General features: G+C 36.1%; 1 protein-coding gene and 1 long non-coding RNA gene across 7 annotated transcripts in view; both read left to right on the top strand.

The window, feature by feature from the left end:
* Positions 1-2,304: 2,304 nt before the first annotated feature.
* Positions 2,305-5,342, top strand: LOC146872316 (uncharacterized). The gene is made up of 4 exons (XR_014983429.1): positions 2,305-2,406; positions 3,981-4,007; positions 4,465-4,545; positions 4,675-5,342. It is a non-coding gene; the product is annotated as an uncharacterized LOC146872316 (long non-coding RNA).
* A 166-nt stretch (positions 5,343-5,508) lies between these two features.
* Dll (homeotic protein distal-less) overlaps positions 5,509-20,000 on the top strand; it is an 83,694-nt gene continuing 69,202 nt past the window's right edge. For 2 of the 6 annotated variants that reach the window (XM_035871722.2, XM_035871725.2), the window contains exons 1-2: positions 5,509-7,198; positions 14,968-15,209. In XM_035871722.2, the coding sequence (XP_035727615.1) occupies positions 6,694-7,198; positions 14,968-15,209 (747 nt within the window). In that variant the 5' untranslated portion in view covers positions 5,509-6,693. The remainder of the gene's footprint in view (positions 7,199-14,967; positions 15,210-20,000) is intronic. The other 4 variants (XM_035871724.2, XM_035871728.2, XM_035871726.2 and 1 more) reach the window with 3 other exon arrangements.

Below are 20,000 nucleotides of genomic sequence, written 5' to 3'. Positions count from 1 at the left end.
ATCCTAAAAGGGTGTGGTAGCTTATTTCTAACGTTAGAAAGAATGAAAAAAAAGAGAGAGAGAGAGAGAGAAAGAGAAATAGAAATAGAATAGGTAAGGATATATAGATCGTACTTTGATGGATGTTTATACTTAAGGAAAGAAAAAAACATCATTCGTTTATTTCTAAACAATTAAAAATAATATCTAATATACATACATATGGATATTAAATATTACCATATCTCAATGATAAATTCGTTAGAAGATTTATTAATTGAGATAAATCATTACTTTTTTGAATTTTGTTCCATTGATTCATTCACGTTCTTTTTCAAGTCATTGATTCCAAAATTATTTAATGTCATCGATCGTAAAGATTTCTCTCTCTCTCTCTCTCTCTCTTTCTCTTTGGTACATATAATAAAATATCTTCTTTATTCTATATTAAATCCTTACGAAATATTGAATGATTCTCCTTTAATAAATTCTCTCATATATATTCTCAAGTATAGGGATGTATTCAATTTCGAAAAGAAAATATTTTCAGGATCAATTAGATGTGTTAGATTAAAGATGACTAATAAAGCTCACCCCCATCGTTTAAAGTGTTCCCAAACGAACTAATATATTGGAGAAAATGTGAAGGGTGGTAAAAGCCATAAGGTGACTCTATCTTTCTCTAATTCCTCAATGCTAAATATAGGAAACGTTTTTGGAACATAAAGGAACAGAGAGAGAGAGAGAGAGAGAGAGAGAGAGAGAGAGAGAGAGAGAGAGTGAGAGAGAGAGAAAGGGAAGAAAGGGTGGGAGAGAGGGAGAAAGGACGATAATCCTACGTAGAAGACGGTCAAACACAATGTTTGCGGGCAACGCCTACCCATACTCATCCCAGTTTTACTGCCCGGCAGTAAAGTACGAAAATTATGATCCGAGCTTGTCACTGCTCCAGGCACTGAGAAATTCTTCGAGCTGAACACCCGCCCTCCCTCTTATAGCCCACTTATACATACACACACACGCACACACACACATATACATACATATATATATATATGTATATGTATATATACATTAACTCAGTGGTCTCAGACATTGCGAACTCCTTTCGCTGGGGTTGTTCTCCTCATTCTTTCGTATTTCACGGGCTGATTCTTCTCAAGAGAATTGGAAAGTTTGAAATTATCCCGAACGTCCGTGATTCAATGTCGTACCACATGCGATACTTTCGACACCTTCCTGATTCTATGTTGTCGTATACGGAAAATAGTTTTCTCTAGTATCCACAGTTTGCTTCTATTTTCTCTCTCTCTCTCTCTCTCTCTCTTCTCTCTTTTCTCTATTCTTTTTCTTTTTCTTTTTCTTTTTTTTCCTCTCTTTCCATTTCTATTAAATACTACAAGAAGATGGAAATTTTCTTTCTCTTCGTTCAAAGAGACAGGCAGCAGGAAGCTCGCGAAAGGAATCAACGCGAAATCCGCGAAATTGCAGTAAGGAGAGAAAGTTCCTCTCGTGTCGGTGTTATAAAATTGCCACTTCGCGGTTTAAATTGCATGCGTTTCTACGTGTCATTCGTATTCGTAAGGAAATGTCACACTCGAATAAGAGAAACGAAGACGAGCCAAATGACGTGTGTTACTAATCGTTCTCACTTTTATTAATAGTTACCTACATGAATAAGATAGCTAGGTACACTCTTTAGATTTCGATCTTTGACAGATAGAGGCGATCGGCTTTTCCAATGAGGTAAGAATAATTATCTCTAGTTTTATGGATAGAGCTGGATTAGATACTTTGGATGGGTGAATGAATGGAGAGGAAAAAAAGAGAAAAGTAGAGAAAAACGAAAAAACAAAAAGAATGAAAAAGAGAGTTCGAAAGGAATGTGTGAGTGAGAGAGAGAGAGAGAGAGAGAGAGAGAGAGAGGGAGAAAGAGAGAAGATTTTTTTTGTGGAAAATAAATTTTTTTTCCCTTTCTTTTTTCTTCTGGTTTTTTATTTTTTTTTTATTATTTTTTTTTTTTTCGTTTAAAGAAATCACACGATTTCCAATGAGAGGACCTATCAGCTTTAGGAAAGGTCTTCTCTCTCTCTCTCTCTCTCTCTCTCTCTATATATATATATATATATATAGGTATCGCGAACGAGTAACGGCAGTACGAGTAACACACCGAGTCAGGGTCCTCCCGCTGCCTAATTGAATGGCATTTTATTTAGCACAGTTCCCCGCACACTGGATAGCTGGCATTTACCTCAATTACGTAATTCAGCGTATACAAGCTCAAGCGGCCAGCTACCCAGCAACATAGGCATTGCAAAGGCGATGGCTGATGTCGATGGTGATGGTGGTGGTGGTGGTGGTGATGGTGATGGTGATGTTTGTGTTTGTATTTGTGTTGATGTTGATGTTGTTAGCATTTGTATTGGTGTTAGTACCTAGTACCTTGCACGCTGCTAGCGGTCTACTAGTGGTAGTAATGATGGTGGTAGTAGTAGTAGTAGTAGTAGTAGTAGTAGTAGTAGTAGTGGTGGTGGTCGGTCGACTGATGACACGTGTTTGCGCTACCGCCGCCATGCAATTAGCCCCCCAATGTAATTTCGCACCGTAAGAGCGTGCCACGCTCTTTTGGCCTAGTGCCGTAGCCGAGGGTACATCGGTACCCCTGTATTACGAAGCGGGAAGTGATTTCGTTCGATCTCGCTTAAGAAATTCGATCCTACGAGAAGATGGTAGCTCATTCTCGATCGATCTACGCTTTCATTTTTCTTATTTCTTTTAAAAGGTATAGGTCAAATATAGATCAGGCAAAAGGATTTATTAGAAATAGAAGATATATAAATACATACATACATACATACATGTATATATATATATATATATAAATAGATAAATAGTTATACGCTACTTAGGAATCTAAAAATATTTTTCTAAACATTCCTGATGTCAATATCATCATCATCATCATCGTCGTCATCGTCGTCTACTTCGTCATCATCATCATCATCATCATCATCATCATCATCATCATCATCATCATCATCATAATCATCATCATAATCATCATCATGATCATCATCCGGTAGGTTACATCCTAGACGTAATATGACGTAATGTGACAATAGACGCATCATTAGCGTGCTAGTAGTATCGTCGCAAATACTATCAACTTCTTCGTTGTAATTGTGTACCGGGTACACAAGTTAATTGTCTCGTCTCGGTAAGGAAAAAGAAAAGTAAATATCTCTTTGGGTCAGTGTGCCATCGGAAAGATTAGAGTCGAGTTAAGGAAATTTGTTGGTTATCATCATTCAACCCCTTCTCACCCTCATTCCTTCCCTTCCTCAATCCCTCCCTCAATCTCTCCCTTCTTTTACAATTATTCCAAGATGCTTTTTTCTTTTTTTTTTTCTTTTTTTTTTCTTTTTATTATTATTATTTTTTTTTTCTTTTTCTTTTTCTTATTTTCTTTTTTCTTTTTTCCTAATCACGGTCACGAGCTACCAGGAAGCGTTGTGTAACGTTTAAGGAACAACACCGAAGGCGTCGGGAAATTACCGTGACTATCCGTCTATCATCGTCGGTCTATTAAATTCTTGCGGTAATTTTAATAATCGTTCGGAAGTTTTCGGATTTTACGGAAAATAATTTTCGTCCTTTAGCAAGCTCCCTACCCACCCTCCCCTTCCTCCCGCCATTCCCCATCTCTCTCTCTCTCTCTCTCTCTCTCTCTCTTATAGTTTTAGACGATACGAACGATCGAATCGTAAGTATGTTATTCTACAGTACTTACTCGAAACAGAGTTAAGGTCTTTTTTACGATTATCTCATTGAAAAAGTATCTTCCTTCCTTATCTTTATTACCATTACACAGGAAGCGAGAACGTGGCGCACACGAGTCATAAATATAAAAGTCATTTATTTTAATTACGATTTGCGAGAGGCGATAGATAAGGATATACATACATGAGTGTTCTAAAATTATTTACGTTACTTGTCCTCAGGCACGTAAATAACAACGCACAAAAGAGGTAGGAGTCTTTTTATACCTCACGAGTTAGATCTTATCTTCACGTTTTCTTTGTTGATTGTTTCTTTTTTCCTTTTTCTTTTTTCTTCTCTCCTTCTTCTTTTTTTTTTCATATCGTTCGTTCTTCTTCTTTTTCCATTTTTTTTCTCTGTTTTTTTTCTTCTTCTTTTTCTTTTTTTTTTTTTTTTTCCTTTAATCCTTTCTTCTCACTTTATTTCGCTACCTTCTGACCCTTAACAGATATAGATTATTATCTATATGGATAAAAAAAAAAAAAAAGCATACACACGGGTTTTATCCTCAAGTTTCGCCTTGTCTTTTATACTCTTCTTTTTGTTTTTTTTTTTTCCTTTTTCCTTCTTCACTCTTTCTTTCCTTTTCTTTTTAACCACTTGATATATTCACTTTTAATGCCTTCACGCATTCTGACTTTGTTTGTTATTCTCTCTTTCCTTTAGATTAACTCGTTGTAAAGTCATGATAACATTTCACGATTGGAGTAACCAACGGATAAGATCACGTTGTGAAAGGAAAAACGAGTAAGTAAGTAAGTAAGTACATATATACAGATTTCATTATGCATTTAATCGATCTAATCTATCTTGGTGGATCATCATTTTAAAAAAGATATCATATCGAATGGCAAATGAAAAATGATTTTCTCATAGATCCGACGGATCGACGTTAACCGGTAAGAACGAGAACGGTGCAACACGTAGGTAAGTACGTACCTACCTACGTTGGCGAAAGGATAAGAGAGTAAAAAAAGTTGTTGTGGAGAGCACGGAAGAGCTCCACCTCCATCCATCGGTGGTCCATTCCCTTGGCGATCGGTTGATGGGCGGGGCAAAGGACGTCTCGTCATCGCGAGTGTCGCGGATGATCGTGTCGGATTTTAAGGATCAAACGGGAATAAGAAAATTTATATAACTAATAGTTTCTATTACGAAAACTCAAATAATAACTATGGATCAACGCACAAGTTTCATAAAATTTGTTTCTATTTAACATTTTTTACGTACCAGAATACCTTTTAGAGATGTATGATAGAGGTATCGGTAGTAAATGTTAATCAAAGATGTTGTGTATCGCATTAATACTTTAAAAAGTGTCCAAGTATATATAAAACGGATTCAAGAAGAGAGAACAAACCGATGATCCGTCAGGACGAGCAACGGGCAAGTGCGTTCGCAGTGGCTCAGGTATAATCGTACCGTTCCGCAGCTCGCGTGAAGGTAGGAAAACGATTTCAGTGGGAGTGGTCAAATAAAGCCACCTCCCCGTTGGTAACCATAATGGCCTCCGGCTAACGAATGAGAGCTTCGAACGTAGTTACGAAGTGGTAGGGAGAACGAATCACAAACACGATTGACAGTCTTTGTAGGCGTGGTTACTTGTAGCGCCACAGCGGCAACTTTGGGAAACCATTTACCGGGCTCCGGGGAGAGGCTCTGGCTTCATTATGTATCATTATACCGGTCCGCGCCGCTCGGTGTGCACTGCAGTTAGTGGCTAAGGCGCGCGCGTGTGTGCTTTTCTCTCTTCTTCATCCTCGTTCGTGTCGTCGTCGTCGTCGTCGTTGTTGTCGTCGTCGTCGTCGTCGTCGTCGTCGTCGTCGTCGTCGTCGTCGTCGTTATCGTTGTCGTCGTTATCGTTATCGTTGTCGTTGTCGTTGTCGTTATCGTCGCGATCGTCATCGTCGCCGTTGCCGTCGCCGTCATCAGGATTGCGATCGTGCTTTTTCTCTCCTTTTTTTCCTGTAACTTCATTACGACATTGTCGTTGTCGTCGTCGTCGTCATCATCGTCGTCGTCACCGTTGTCATCGTCGTCGTCGTCGTCGTCGTCGTCGTCGTCGTCGTCGTTGTCTTACGGACGAGAAGAGAGAAAGAAAAGAAAGTTAGTTATTAAAAAAATTCTTTTCAATACCTCGGTGGTTCGTCTTGTAAGAAAAAGAAAATTAGAAAAAGGGAAAGAAAAAAAAGGGAGAAAAGGAAAATAAAAAGAGGAGGGAGGGCGCGCGCGCGCCCGCGCGTGTTTACGAATCGCGTCGGCTACTTGGCTGATGAAGTGTCTCGTGTGTGAAGAGGAAAAGATTAATCGAGAGAGATATTATAAGAGGAATAGAGATAGAGAGAAGTTGTAAATCGGCATGTCGAGGGGGTGCGTTTGGTGCTACGATAGAAGCATGAAGATATCGACGGCGAGCTGACCGTATAAGGATTTATCAAGTTTGTTTTGGATTTTGCTTGGTTAAAGAAGAGAAGAAAGGAATTAGAAAGGAGAAAGAGGAGAAAATTTGATTTATTGATAACAGTGCACGCGTTGGGAGGAAAAGGGGGAAAAAAAAAGTGGCCGTGATTAAGTGGAGGTGATTCAAGTGAGAAAGATATATAACGCAATATAGGAGATAAATCAATTGGAATTATAAGCAACAAGGATCAATGTCCTTGGCTGTCGTAGACCTAATAGAAATAATCCAAGATTCGGGCCCCGTACGGGTGTCGCGCTAGGGCGGCGGCGGCGACGACGTCGTCCGCGGCGAATTTATCGACGCTCGAGGCCGCACTCGAGCTCGGCTCGAAGGTGGAGAGGCCAAGCAGCACGACGACGCTCAATTTCACGGACCTGGGGAGCCCATTCGGGGCGGGCGACCCCTGTCCGTCTAGTACCCCGACCCCGAACAGTATGTCGGGTGGTGCCGGTGGTGGACCGTCGGGAGGCGGTCAAGCCGGTGGTGGAAACGCTGGAGGAAACGGTGGTTCCGACATGGACCAACATCTACATCATGGTGGACTTGGATCGGTAACGCCAGGACCACCTGGAGCCGGTGGAAATGCTGGAGATAGTACGACATCTAGTACACCAGTTTCCCAAACTGGCAAATCTGCATTCATCGAACTCCAGCATAATAACCTGTATAATCCTGCCAGTTTACGGGGTGGATATCCATCCGGACATAACGTACCTGGTGCACATCAATTTTCCCATCAGGTCAGCGCTTTAGGACACCAATCATCCGGACCCGGTAGTGGGAATCAACAACACGCAGAACCTGGATTTCCAAGTCCTAGGTCAGCGCTAGCTGGATATCCTTTCGGGCCGATGCATCAACATAATGCTTATGGATATCATCTTGGATCTTACGCGCCTCAATGTCCCTCGCCGCCCAAGGACGGTGAGTACCCTAACTGTATGTATTCGCAACTTTTTTATCACACTATTTTTATAGTTTTAAGATATTTTATTAGGAACGTTTTCAATCGGATTATCACCGACGGTACAGTTTTTCACGATCGTCGGTTAATCAAGATCGAACTCGTTCGATTGATCGATAGTTCCATATACAGCGAAAAAGAAATTTCAAACCTAAAATCCGCGACGATTCTAAAACAGTGACTAGCTAGAGAAAGCTATGAAAGAAAAAGAAAGAGAGAGAGAGAGAGAGAATCTAGAGCAGCAGGTAGCGGCTTCATCCAGCGTCGGTCGACGCCCCGTTGTTCTCCCTATCTCTTTCTCTCTCTCTCTCTCTCTCTCTCTCTCTCTCTCTTTCTCTCTCTTTCTCTCTCTTTCTCTCATCTTTCTCTCTTTCTCTTCTCTCTTTCTCTCTCTTTTTTTTTCTCTCTCTCTCTTTTTTTTTAAGAACTACAATACCATGAAACGGAATAAGATATACCTACCTACCTACGAACAGGAAAAAGAATCCCTATGAACAAAGCAAGAAAGAGAAAAAGCTTCTCGAGCTATACTCAATCGCAAATTCTCGGTGTCCTTCCATTATTCCTTTTTTCTCACCCTGCAATCGCATTAGCACACGAGACAACGTAATCACAACTTGGTTTCTTTCTCCAGCCGTCGGCTAATTACGTTTCTCATTATCAAACGTAGTAGTGTAGGGAATTCACGGATGGTAGATACCTAACTCCTCATGGCATTTATTCGCGGAATATTTTACAGAATGAAATATCACCGAGTGAGATATCCAAGGTTAAGTTAAAAAAAAAAAAAAAGGAGAAGAAAAATGGGAGAGAGAGAGAGAGAGAGAGAGAGAGAGAGAGAGAGAGAGAGAAAGAGAGAAGAAAAAGAAAGGGAAAGGGACAGAGAAAGAGAGAGAGAGAGAGAGAAAAAAAAGAAGAAGTAACTTAGAAACTCAAAGATAACTTAGCCATCTTGAAAGGTTAAGCTAGTTTTAACTCGATGACAGCAATAACAGCAGCCGTAGCATAACAGAGTACCATATATCTATGTTACTAGTCAAGTATAATAATTCTAGTCGATGTTTGCCACCTGTCGAGCGTAATTAGATAGAAAACTCTCTTCCTTTCGGTATACGTTTGAAAGTTAAGTCAGTGATTATTATTAAAAATTAGACTTTAAAGAATGCGTTTGACGATGAACATTTGAAAAAAAAAAAAAAAAGAAAAAATTTTTCCTTACCCTCTCCTCTCCTCTTTTTCTTCTTCTTTTATTATCGCTATTAGTATCGAAATATTATGGTTAAAATATTCTCATGGGGTATGATTTAGATTGTGTAAAGTAAGGTGGAATTCTGTTATAGGGGTTGGCCATGTTATAATATCCTATCAAGCACTTTTTAAAGGTTCGTCAAGAATGAAACTTGAGTTTGGTATTCGTTGGAATACATTGATACTTTTTCTTTTTCTTCTTTTTCTATTTCTATTATCATTTTTATTTCTTCTTCTTCTTCTTTTTCTTCTTTTTCTTCTTTTTATTCGTGGTTGTCCGACAGGTCGTCGACTAAAACCCTCCGACTCTGCTCCGTGTAAATTCGTAATGACGTACGTTCTTCACCCTCTGGTTTTCTTCCACCTACCCACCCCTTTTATCTGCCCTACCTCTTTTCCCATTCCATGCTTACATTCTTTCCTGTATTTCTCGCTTAAGTATATATTTTTTTCTCCCTTCCTTTTTCCTTCCTTCCTTCCTTCCTTCCTTTTCATTCTTCATTTTTTTCTCGTCTTCTTCTTCTTCTTCTTCTTCTTCTCCTTCTTCTTCTTCTCCTCTTCTCCCATGTATTGAAAATATTCGCTCCCTCTTTTATTTCTGCATAATGAAAAAATAGAAAGAAAAAAAAAAAAAAGAAAAGAAAAAGGAAAAGGAAGAAAGAAAGAAAAAAAAAGAAAGAAGAAGAAGAACTCTCTGATTATCGACTCCGTTTTGCCTGTCCAGCTTATCCAACCCCATTCTCCCCTTCCAATCCCCCCCGCCCGCCCCCATTCTTGAAGTTTTCGAACATTTCTCAAGTGGAAACACGTACGATCGTACTCGCGGATTATAAGTAATCATGAATACTACGGACTTGTAGGCTGTCGAAATTGTAGGCTGTGACGATCGAGCAAAACCTGAGAAAATGCGTTCGTTCGTACATTTGTGTGTGTGTGTGTGTGGGTTTGTGTATGTGTGTATGTGAAAGAGAGAGAGAGAGAGAGACTATTAGGAAGGGGTTGTTTCGTCCTACGGTTCTATGGGACTCCTTAAAGTTTTTTTTCCCCTCCTCTTTTCTTTTTCTTTCTTCCCTTCTCGAAGAAAAATCCTTCGTACATATGTAGTAATCATTGGTAACCATCTTCGATTCTTCTTTATTTTTTCTTTTTTCTTTTTTCTTTTTTCTTTTTTCTTTTTTCTTTTTTCTCTTTTTTCCCCCCTTGATTTTTACGATTTACGAAAACTACCGCATCATTTAGAAGTAATGCAAGACCATTTCCTTAAAAGTTTCTTTTCCTCTCTCTCTCTCTCTCTCTCTCTCTCTCTCTCTCTCTCTTTTTTTCTCTCTTTCTCTTTTTTTTTTTTAAGTAGGATACGTTTATAAAAAATTGTTGGGAAGGCGAGCAGGAGTCTGAAATCAAAGAAATTCTTCGAGGGTGTATAATCGATTCAATGACCTCAGTATTCATAGGATATAGTTCTAAGCGATTTCAATGTACGAAGGCATCAATTTTCATTCGGAAAATGAACGTTCAATCATTCTCGATGTTTTCACAAAATAATGTCATCAACTGTTATGCCTATTATAGCATTTTTGTTCTTAAAATCGATCGAGATAAGAGAAAACAGAAGAGAAGAGGAAAAGAGAGAGAGAGAGAGAGAGAGAGAGAGAGAAAGAAGGAAAAAGAAGCAGAAAGGGTTGCTCGAAATAACCGAATTATTACATCTCTTCGCGTCGGCAAAATTTTCTTTCTTTTTGGTAAATGATCGTGATAAATATTCGACGAAAAAATTGACGAAAAAATTTGCATAGGTATCGTGCAAACGTGTTCGCGATATTATTATTATACCTTTCATAAAAGAGGGATGCATTTCTCGTGTTTCGCGAAGAGGAAAGGTACATTGCAGCTGCCATGAACGGTGTTGCACGTTGTAAGTATTTATCGATCGTTTGGATTTCTCTTACGTCCAGCACGCACTTAAACGTCCACTGGGTCACCGTACTCCTTTTACTTCAGCTGCAAAAAATAACTCTTCTTAATGACCATAGAAAATAATGATTCTTCTAATACCCTTTTGAAAAAAATTTCGTCCAAATATCCTAATATTCTTCGATCATCATTTTGTTTCTTAATTCTGTATACATACATACATACATACATACATACATACATACATATATATATATATATATCCGATTGTTTAGTTAATTAAATAATAAACATTCCGATTGTAATTTCCACTCTTCATTTTTTATTTTTGTCCCTTTTTCTATTTTTTTCTTTTCTATTCTAATAATGAAAATTATTCTCTTAATCCGTGAAGAAGAAGAAGAAGAAGAAGAATAAGAAGAAGAAGAAATAAAAGAGGAAGAAATTTTCTAATAAATTTTAATCAATGATGCATATGTCAAACTGATTGAAATTGTCTTAAGTGGCCAATAAATTATGATAATCAAAATATCATTATATATCTTTCGACGTTCGATCTTTTATTTTTATTCCAAAGGAATAAGTAATAACATATCCGTCGATCTTTTTTTTTCTTTTTTTTGTTTGTTTTTTTTTTTTTTCTTTTTTTGTTTCTAATTGTCGTTCGCAAATTTAAATTTAGAAAAGAAATCTCATTAGGGTGAAAGCTCCTGTCTTGGAAATCTTATATTAGTTATCGACCTGTTGAAACTGTCTACATTTATCTAGAATGAACAAAGATAATGACTTAGTGCCGTTTCTACCTAAACTTCGACCTTGATGGATTAGGTATTAAATGGTTGTTTACACAAGGATTTACTTGAACCTGGCCGGATATTTAAAGGAACCTTTTGGATTTTATTAAGATGTCATAAACTAATTCAGGATCTTCGTAAAATCATATTCGAAGATTAATATTTAAGAGTGAAAAGATTTTCAAAGAAAATGGAATTTTGACAAGTGAAAATATATTCCATTTCATCAAGATCATCGTAGGATATTCAGTGAGTTCATAAATTTTCGTAAACAAATCTTTTTTCTTTTACTTTCCAGCTAGTTTTTCTTTTCCTTTCTTTCTTTTTCTTTTTTTTTTCTCTTTTTTTGTCAAGTAGTAAACAATCGTTGTAAAATAATATGTATTCGGTTGATAGAATAAAAAGTGATAATCTAAAGTTAATCATTAAACTCGGCAAGATCTTTCAATGATTATTTTTTTTTTTTTTTACAATTCCATAAGCATATTCTTTTTGTAAAAATCACGTTTTCCCGGATACTTTTTAAAAATAAAATGATCGTTGTAAAGTCATGTGCGATAGTATAAAAAAAAAAGAGAAATCGAAGGCTTTTATTTATCACGCTCGTCGAGATCATCGATGAGATTTTCCAAGACTCCATAAACTCGTTCTTTTTGTAAAAAAGAAAAAAAAGTAGAAAAAAAGAGAGAGAGAGAGAAAAAAAAGAAAAAAGAAAAAGCAAGAATCGTTCTTTGTATTTTCCAGTTAGATCAATTATTATCTTTCTTAAATAGAACGATCGTTGTAAACAATCGTATGCGTTTGATCGATCGTATCAAAATGAGATAAAACACGAAGGTTAATCTATCACACTCGTCGAGATCTCCAGATGAATTTTTCAGAACACGAATATGAAGTTCGTTTTCTAGGAGAAAAAAAAAGATAAAGAAAAAAAGAAGGAAGTCCTTTTTTTATTCGGGCAGTTTTTTTTTTCTTTTTTTTTTCTTTTTTTTTTTTTTTTTTTTTTTTTTTTTTTTTTTTTTTTTTTTATAAATAGAACGACCGTTGCAAAAAAAAAATCATATGCATTTGGTTGATAGGATAAAAAGGCGTACTGAAAGACTAATTATTACACCAATTAATCGGTGAATCGTGCGAGAGTTCCGCGAAGGTAAGCCATAAAGCTTACCGTCGGTTGGTTCCGACGCTGCTGGCTTTTACGTCGAGCTAATAATTTCCTTGACTATGTTTCGAGCAAGTATTTTGCATATGGTAACGGCAACAGCTGCCAATGTGAGATACGCATAGGGTACGATGGAGAAAGAGAGAGAGAGATGGAGATAATAAAAGATGAAAAAAAAGAGGAAAAAGGGAGGAGAAAAAAAAAAGAAAAATAATAATAAGATATATATATATATATATATACATATATGATTATTATGATGAAGTAAAACGGTACCCGCCGATTTTCCCTGTTCATAGCGAACGTATATTTTTCCCAGCAACGAGTATTTCGTCATATTAACCGTTTCTAATTAACGCGAGCTTGCTCATAATCGATAATAATATAGCTCTCTCTCTCTTTCTCTCTCTCTCTTTTTCTCCCTTTCCTTCTTTCTCCAAGTTTTATTTCTTTTCTCTTCATAATACATTATCCGATATCTTTTTTTTAATCGTATTAGACAAATCTACGATCACGATTTTAGGTTCACTTTTTTTTTTTTTTCGTTCTTCTTTATTTTCTGAAGAAAAAAGATCGGTCAACTAAGATCATTGATAATAAGAATTGTTGTATTTTCTTTGGAAAAAAAACTTTCTAAAATTGAAATAATTGAGAAGTATAAAATAAATGTGAAAATTATTAATGGATTATTATTACTATCGATTGTTTTGATTTTATGATTTTAATCGAAATAAATGATGATAAAACGAATAAAAAGATTATCGTACGATATTATTAACGACGGATTATTATACATTTATCGTTTAGAAGATACGATGAAAGTAATCGTAAGAAAAGAAAAGTAAAGGAGAATAATTAAACGATCATTGATAATTAACGAAGAAGACGAGAGTATTTTATTGATTTTTTAAGGACAATTATCATTCTTTTTTCAGTTTGTTTAGAAAATCTAATCGACGTAATAAGATAGCTTTAGATTTGCTTTTTTTTTTCTTTTCTTTTTTTCTTTAATTGAAAGATTCATGAACGACGACCGATATAAAAAAAAAAATGAATAAAATGTGTATATAAGAATAAACATTTCTTTTTTTTTTTTCTTGAAGAAAATTCTTATATATTATTAGAAAAAAAGAGAGAGAGAGAGAGAGAGAGAGAGAGAGAGAGAGAGAGAGAGAGTGAGAGAGAGAAGGGAGATGGGGATGGGGGAGAAAGAGTGAGATAAATAGAAGAAAAAAAGATCTATACTAACTAGACAACTATGATGATCGTTCGCACATAGCCTTTTGCCTTTTGGAGGGAATGACACGAGCGCCGGCCATAAATCACGATGATCGTCGTTCTAACCCACGTTTACGTCCGGCCGCGCGACCGCAAATTACGCTTTAATTAATAATCGCGCTAATTATCACGGGGAAAGGTTCGGTATGCGAGCTCGCGTAACTTCTCGACGTTAACTCGATGTTTTGTCGCGCTTGACATCTCAATGAACGAACAAACGACCCAACGACGAATATTATATCTTTGATTTTAGATCGAAGGATTAGAAATTTTACACGTTAGTAGATATATATATATATATATATATATATATTTTTTTTTTTTTTTTCTTTTTTTTATATAAGCTTTTTCATAGAACAAATTAAAGAATTTTCATGCTTTTATGATTAACTTGAAAAAAATATATAACAAAACTCATTCATTTTTATATAAATTGAGAATTAATATTTTTAATATTTATTATATTTTCAAGAATATTTACAAATTATATTCTATATAATAACTAATTTAAATGTCTTTTAGAATCTATTAATTATTCGTAAATTATTTTTAATATTAATATTATATATATATATATATATAATAAATGATTAATTTTCAAAACATCAAATTTTATTTCTCTCATTATTTATATTCAAATAAAAGATAGTATATGTGTATGAGTAATAAACGTGATTATTGATTTTTGCTCGAGACGTATGTTATGATAGTTTTTATGAATATCAAGTTCAAAAGGACGAATTCTCCGAGAAGGAAAAAGTAAATAAAAGTCTCCTGGAAGAGAATGAGAAAGAAAGAAAGAAAGAGAGAGAGAGAGAGAGAGAGAGAGAGAGAGAGATAAAGAGAGTGAGAGAGTGGGGATCGGTGTATAGTATTAGAATATGTTATTACTTAAAAGTAGACATCCGACGAAGGACAGTTCAGTCGTATATATGTAAGCCGAGAGAACTGTCGGTGCGTAACTTTCTATCCTTGTCACATTACTACGTTATAAGGAAGGATAAAAGGTCAACGATAATTTATATCATCACCTCGTAATAATTTAAATTAAATTAATATACTTCTATGGATAATATATCATAAATATATAGTATAAATATTTGTAATTTATTTTATTAAAAATATTTATCCGAAATATGGAACTCCATCGATTAATTAAACTTATTTATTATTATTCTTCTTATTATTATTATTACTTTGAAGAGATATTTAACAGAGATATATTTATTAAAAATAATTATTACTCATTGTCGTATATCAATTAGATGTAGAAACGATTAGGTTTTTTTTAGTTCGGTTTCTCTTTAGTTCGTATACCAGAGGTGACGAGGATTCTGAAAGTTGATGTTAGGGTGGTGCATGTTCGCAGACCTCTCGCCATTGGGCGACAAGGGTGGAAGTCTCGTGGATGAGCTTGGAGGTGGTGGTGGTGGTTCTTTAAGAAATGGCAAGGGTAAAAAGATGAGAAAACCAAGGACCATCTACAGCAGCTTGCAACTTCAGCAACTGAATAGGAGGTTCCAAAGAACACAGTACCTGGCATTACCAGAAAGAGCAGAACTTGCAGCTAGCCTGGGACTAACTCAAACGCAAGTAAGTTCTTTTTTTCTTTTTTTTTTCTTTTTAATACAATATTTATAAATTTTCTCGTAAATTTTTATTTACTTTCTTTCTTCCTTTTAATCGTATCTCGATAAAAACGATATTATTCGAAATATAAATCTGCGTTTTAACACGACAAAAACATGAATAATAATTTTCTATTAGGTTTTAATTTTGATCGATCGTTAGAAAGAATGATAACGTTAAGAGAAATATATTGATGAATCCTTTCTATCGAAGAAAAAAAAAAGAAAAAAAAAAAAAAGAAGAAAAAAACAAACAATAAATAAATAAAAACGAGAAAAAATAATCCTTAAAAAGAAAAAAAGAAAGAGAGAGGATCCTGTTGCACCCAAGGATTAAGTCCATATCGTAACTGGATACCCGACGGACGGCATCTGTCAGCATTATCGGCACAAATGACTTTAATAAATCACAGATCTGCCACGCCCTGGACATCGTGGATAGGGTTGCCGAAGTGTCCAGTGAATCGAGTTGAGGGTAGACGTTGTTGGTCATCGTTGTTCTAATAACTACCAGGATCCATAAATTCTGTCTTTCGTATTTTTCCACGTTATAGATATATCTCTCAGCTTCCTGTTTCTCCTGTTTCTCTCTCTCTCTCTCTTTCGAGAGAGAGAAAGAGAAAGAGAAAGAGAGAGAGAGAGAGAGAGAGAGAGAGAGAGAAAAGATCTTTCCCTAATTATCCTTCATGGTTTCCAATGAACGATTTATTAGAAAGAACGTAGGTAATATCGAGGCACGTGAACCAATTAGATCTTTCTCTCTCTCTCTCTCTCTCTCTCTCTCTCTCTATCTCTATCTCTTTTTTTCTATATCTATCTTTTTCTATACCAACACCCTACCAACATTCTAACCAGTTTAATGATTTCGATCTTAACGATATATACCGAGAAAGAATTCTCGAGGAAAGTAGAAACGATTTCTTAGGATATCACCAGGAAGATGTCCTCGTTAGATCATCCTTATAATTGCTAGTACACGTGCCAAGAAGACGAATATGGTCTATCGAAGAAATTAAACTCTTGATCATTTTTCTCTCTCTCTCTCTTTCTTTTTTTTTGCTCTTTTTCCTCTTTTTTCTTTTTGTTTTTGTTCTATCTCTATTTCTCTCTCTCTCTCTCTCTCTCTCTCTCTCTCTCTCTTTCTATCTTTTGACTATTTGCTTCTTCCAATCGTTTCTTCCTCCTATTTCTTCGTCTTTTTCTTTTTCTTTTTCTTTTTTTTTTTTTTTTACGAAATTGTTAGGAGGATTGAGAAAATGGATAAGAGAGGGAATAGATAGATAAGGAAAGAACGAGGAATAGGAGGGAGTAGAAGGTGGAAAGGAGAGGTGGGGTGGATATTTCTCTTAACTCGTCTTCTTTATATGTATATACGTGTAATGTAGCTATGTATGTAATAGGTATGTAACTGCGTATACCGTAATCACGGGATAACTGGCTGTCGTAGCTCGTTGATGTCGTTGCAGGGGGTCTCGAACCGGATAATTTCATTAGCTCGAGCACCGCGGGAGCTTGTCCCCCCCGCATGGAGAGAATCGAGCTGATGAGCGATCGCGCGCTTCGCTTGTTTGCAAAACATCCGAGCGATAAAGAATCTCTCCCCTTCTTCCCAACCTCCCACTCAACCCCCCTCCTCCAATCCCCTTTTATTTATTTGTATCTCATTGCTTGGAAAGTTGACAGTTCGTTTTTTTCCCTTCCATCTTTTTTTTCTTTCTCTCTCCCTCTCTCTCTCTCTCTCTCTCTCTCTCTTCCTTTCGTTCTTTTTTTTTCTTTTGTTTTTTCCTTCCCCCACTCTTCTTTTTATGTAATTTTTTCTTTTTTTTTTTTTTTTTTTTTTTTTCTATTTTAGGAGTAATTTAATTCTCATCGTAGCCGACGAGAGACGGATATCGACGTGTAGTATTATTTCTATATAGATAAGGGAAGTTTGATAAGTTGATTCATTCGTAAAAATTTCTTTTCAATTGAGTTTAGATTTATTTCTTAATTATTTCTTAAGAAATGAACCTCTTTCTATTTCATTTATCTTGCTTCCCTTTTCTCTGTCATTTTCTATAATATTGATTTTTTTTAAACTATATTATGTTTTTTGACTAGATAGATCGTGGATCTTGGGGAAGATTATTATTGCATCGTAAGGATTTATCTCAAATTGAAAGGTGCGAATAAAAAGAAATTGATGATTCATTTTAAAGAATTTCTATTTAATTTCATTCATAATGATAATATAAAAATATTTTTTTTTCTTTTTACCGTTTAAACACCTAAACCAGAGATCAGACAAAAGCAAGGTCCACTGTATATATATATATATATATATATATATATATATATACATGTATGTAGCCAGTCTCAAGCGAAATCATAGAACTCAACTTCAATATTATTCTCATCTAGCTATGGTCTATGAGTCTCGGTAGGAGCACCATGAATAATTCGTAATCACCCAATCAAGACGTAGGACGTAAGGAAGCGCTCTGTTGGCTCTCGCTACCGTCGGCTTTCTTGTCATCGCGAAGCAACAACATGGCGCCTCTTCGGACCCTTCCATCATCATCCTTCTCCACCTACCTTCTCTCTCTCTCTCTCTCTTTCCGTACTACCTTTCGCCGTTCTACCTTCAACCAAGATGAATAATCGAACAAAAAAAAAAATAAGAAAAGCTAAGAAGAAAAAGGAGTAATGAAAAAAAAAAAAAAACTAAATGAAAAAAGAAGAAGACGAAGTAGTAGTAGTAGTAGTAGAAGAAGAAGAAGAAGAAGAAGAAGGAGAAGAAGAACGATCAAGAAAGAGAGAGAAGGAGGACGATAAGAAAGAGCGGATCGAGCTGAGGTCACGCATCTCTTTTTCCTCTGGAGGCTTCAATTTGAGGACGTGGTAGCGTGCTTCGTGTCGGCGGAACAGAACAGAACAGAACAGAACAGAACAGAACAGAACAGAACAGAACAGAACAGAAGAGAACAGTACAGAACGGAACAGAACAGAAGAGAAGAGAAGAGAAGAGTACTGAAAGTAAGAAAGAAAGAAAGAAATAAAAAAAGAAAGAGAAAGAGAGAAAGAGTTAGTACGCGCAAAGTAAGTACGTGAACGTACACATACACAGAAAGAGATATATATATATATATAGAGAGAGAGAGAGAGGTAGATAGAGAGGGAGAGAAAGAGAGGGTTAACACACAGTCATCTCTGCGTTCCTGCCACGTACCTTGGGCGTGGTGCTTCCTTTTTTCTTCCTCTTAGTCGACTAACATAGCCGATCTCTCCTCATTGGCCCCCGAGAATGCCAACGCGTCGAAACGAGATTCGAAAGTCGCAGGAGGGAAGTGCACGTGAAGCGAATTCGAAATTCGATTTTCCACGATTCAACGATAAACTTCTCCTTACTAACCTTTCTCCCCTCACCCTCCTCCTCATCCATCCCCACACCCCTTATTCTCTATCTCACCATCCCTCTCCCCAATACCCTAACCCATCTTCCTCCTTCTCCAGGTCCTCCTGCCTCGATCCCTTCTCATTCTCCATCCTTCATCCTATCCCATTCCATCCCTCTTTCGATATCATCGATCGAATTTTTTATACCAGGGATAGAAAGTTTGTGTCATTTAAAGTGTAATGCATCGAAACCATCGTACACGATCGATCGATATTTCTTTTCTTTTCTTTTCTCTGTCTATCTATCTATCTAACTATTTTTCTCTCTGTCTCTCTTGCTCTTTTTCTTTCTTTTTTTTTCTTTTTCTTTCTCTCTCTTTCTCTCTCTCTCTCTCTCTCTCTCTTTCTCTCTCTCTCATTGTATGTATCTACTTTCTTTCGTTATGAATACAAACGCTCCTCAACGTTTAGCAAACGCATATATGTATACGTATCCAATGTGTATACATTAGGGTACATCTAAAGAAACATCGTATATCGGGGGATGGGGAAGAAAGAGGGTGGTTGCTTTATTTTTTGCTCTTAGCTTCCATTGAAAATTTATTTTGAATATTCGTTCATTCCAATGTAGTATTTATACGTAGTTATTTATGATGTATTCCTTTACCTATGTATGTATGTATGTATGTATGTATGTATGTATTGGAAAATTTATCTTTGTCAACACCTAAACGATTCTAATCTGTATATAATATCGATTTTAACGGAACATTGTTTATATATATATATATTGGAAAAATTAGAGGACAAAAGTTTGTTTACGTTTTCTGTAGGGAATAGTCACTATTCTCATAAGACTAGCAAACGATAGAGAGATAAGGAGAGAGAGAGAGAGAGAGAGAGAGAGAGAAAGAAATAGAAAGAGAGAGAAAAAAAGGGAGAACAAAGAGATAAGCCGTCATCGATGAACGAACGTTAAAACGTTAAAGGATACCTCTACAAGCGCGAATAATCATTAACCGTGCATGACTTACATGTGCCCGACGGTAGTATGTACTACTACATGTTCTCATACTTTGTTGCCACGTTGAAATATGTAGTACAATTAAAGATAGAGAGAGAGAGAGAGAGAGAGAGAGAGAGAGAGAGAGAGAGAGAGTGGGAGGGAAAGAGGGAGAGAGAGAACTAAAATAAGAAGAAAAAGAGTGAGAGAGTAAAGGAGAAAAGGGAGGTGTATGAAGAAAAAAAGAAAAAAGAAAAAAAAAAGGAAAAAGGAAAAAAGAAGGGAAAAAAGGGAAGGAAAGAAAAAAAGGATAAATAATATCTACGTGCGTAGTTGAAGTGGATTACTGGTGCTACGTATTAGTAATAGAGTGAGAGG

Source organism: Vespa mandarinia, chromosome 21 (assembly GCF_050613455.1).
Source record: "Vespa mandarinia isolate Hongniang chromosome 21, ASM5061345v1, whole genome shotgun sequence".
Lineage (NCBI taxonomy): Eukaryota > Metazoa > Arthropoda > Insecta > Hymenoptera > Vespidae > Vespa > Vespa mandarinia.
Note: the sequence above shows the minus strand (reverse complement) of the source record. Positions and strands in the feature narration are given on the sequence as shown.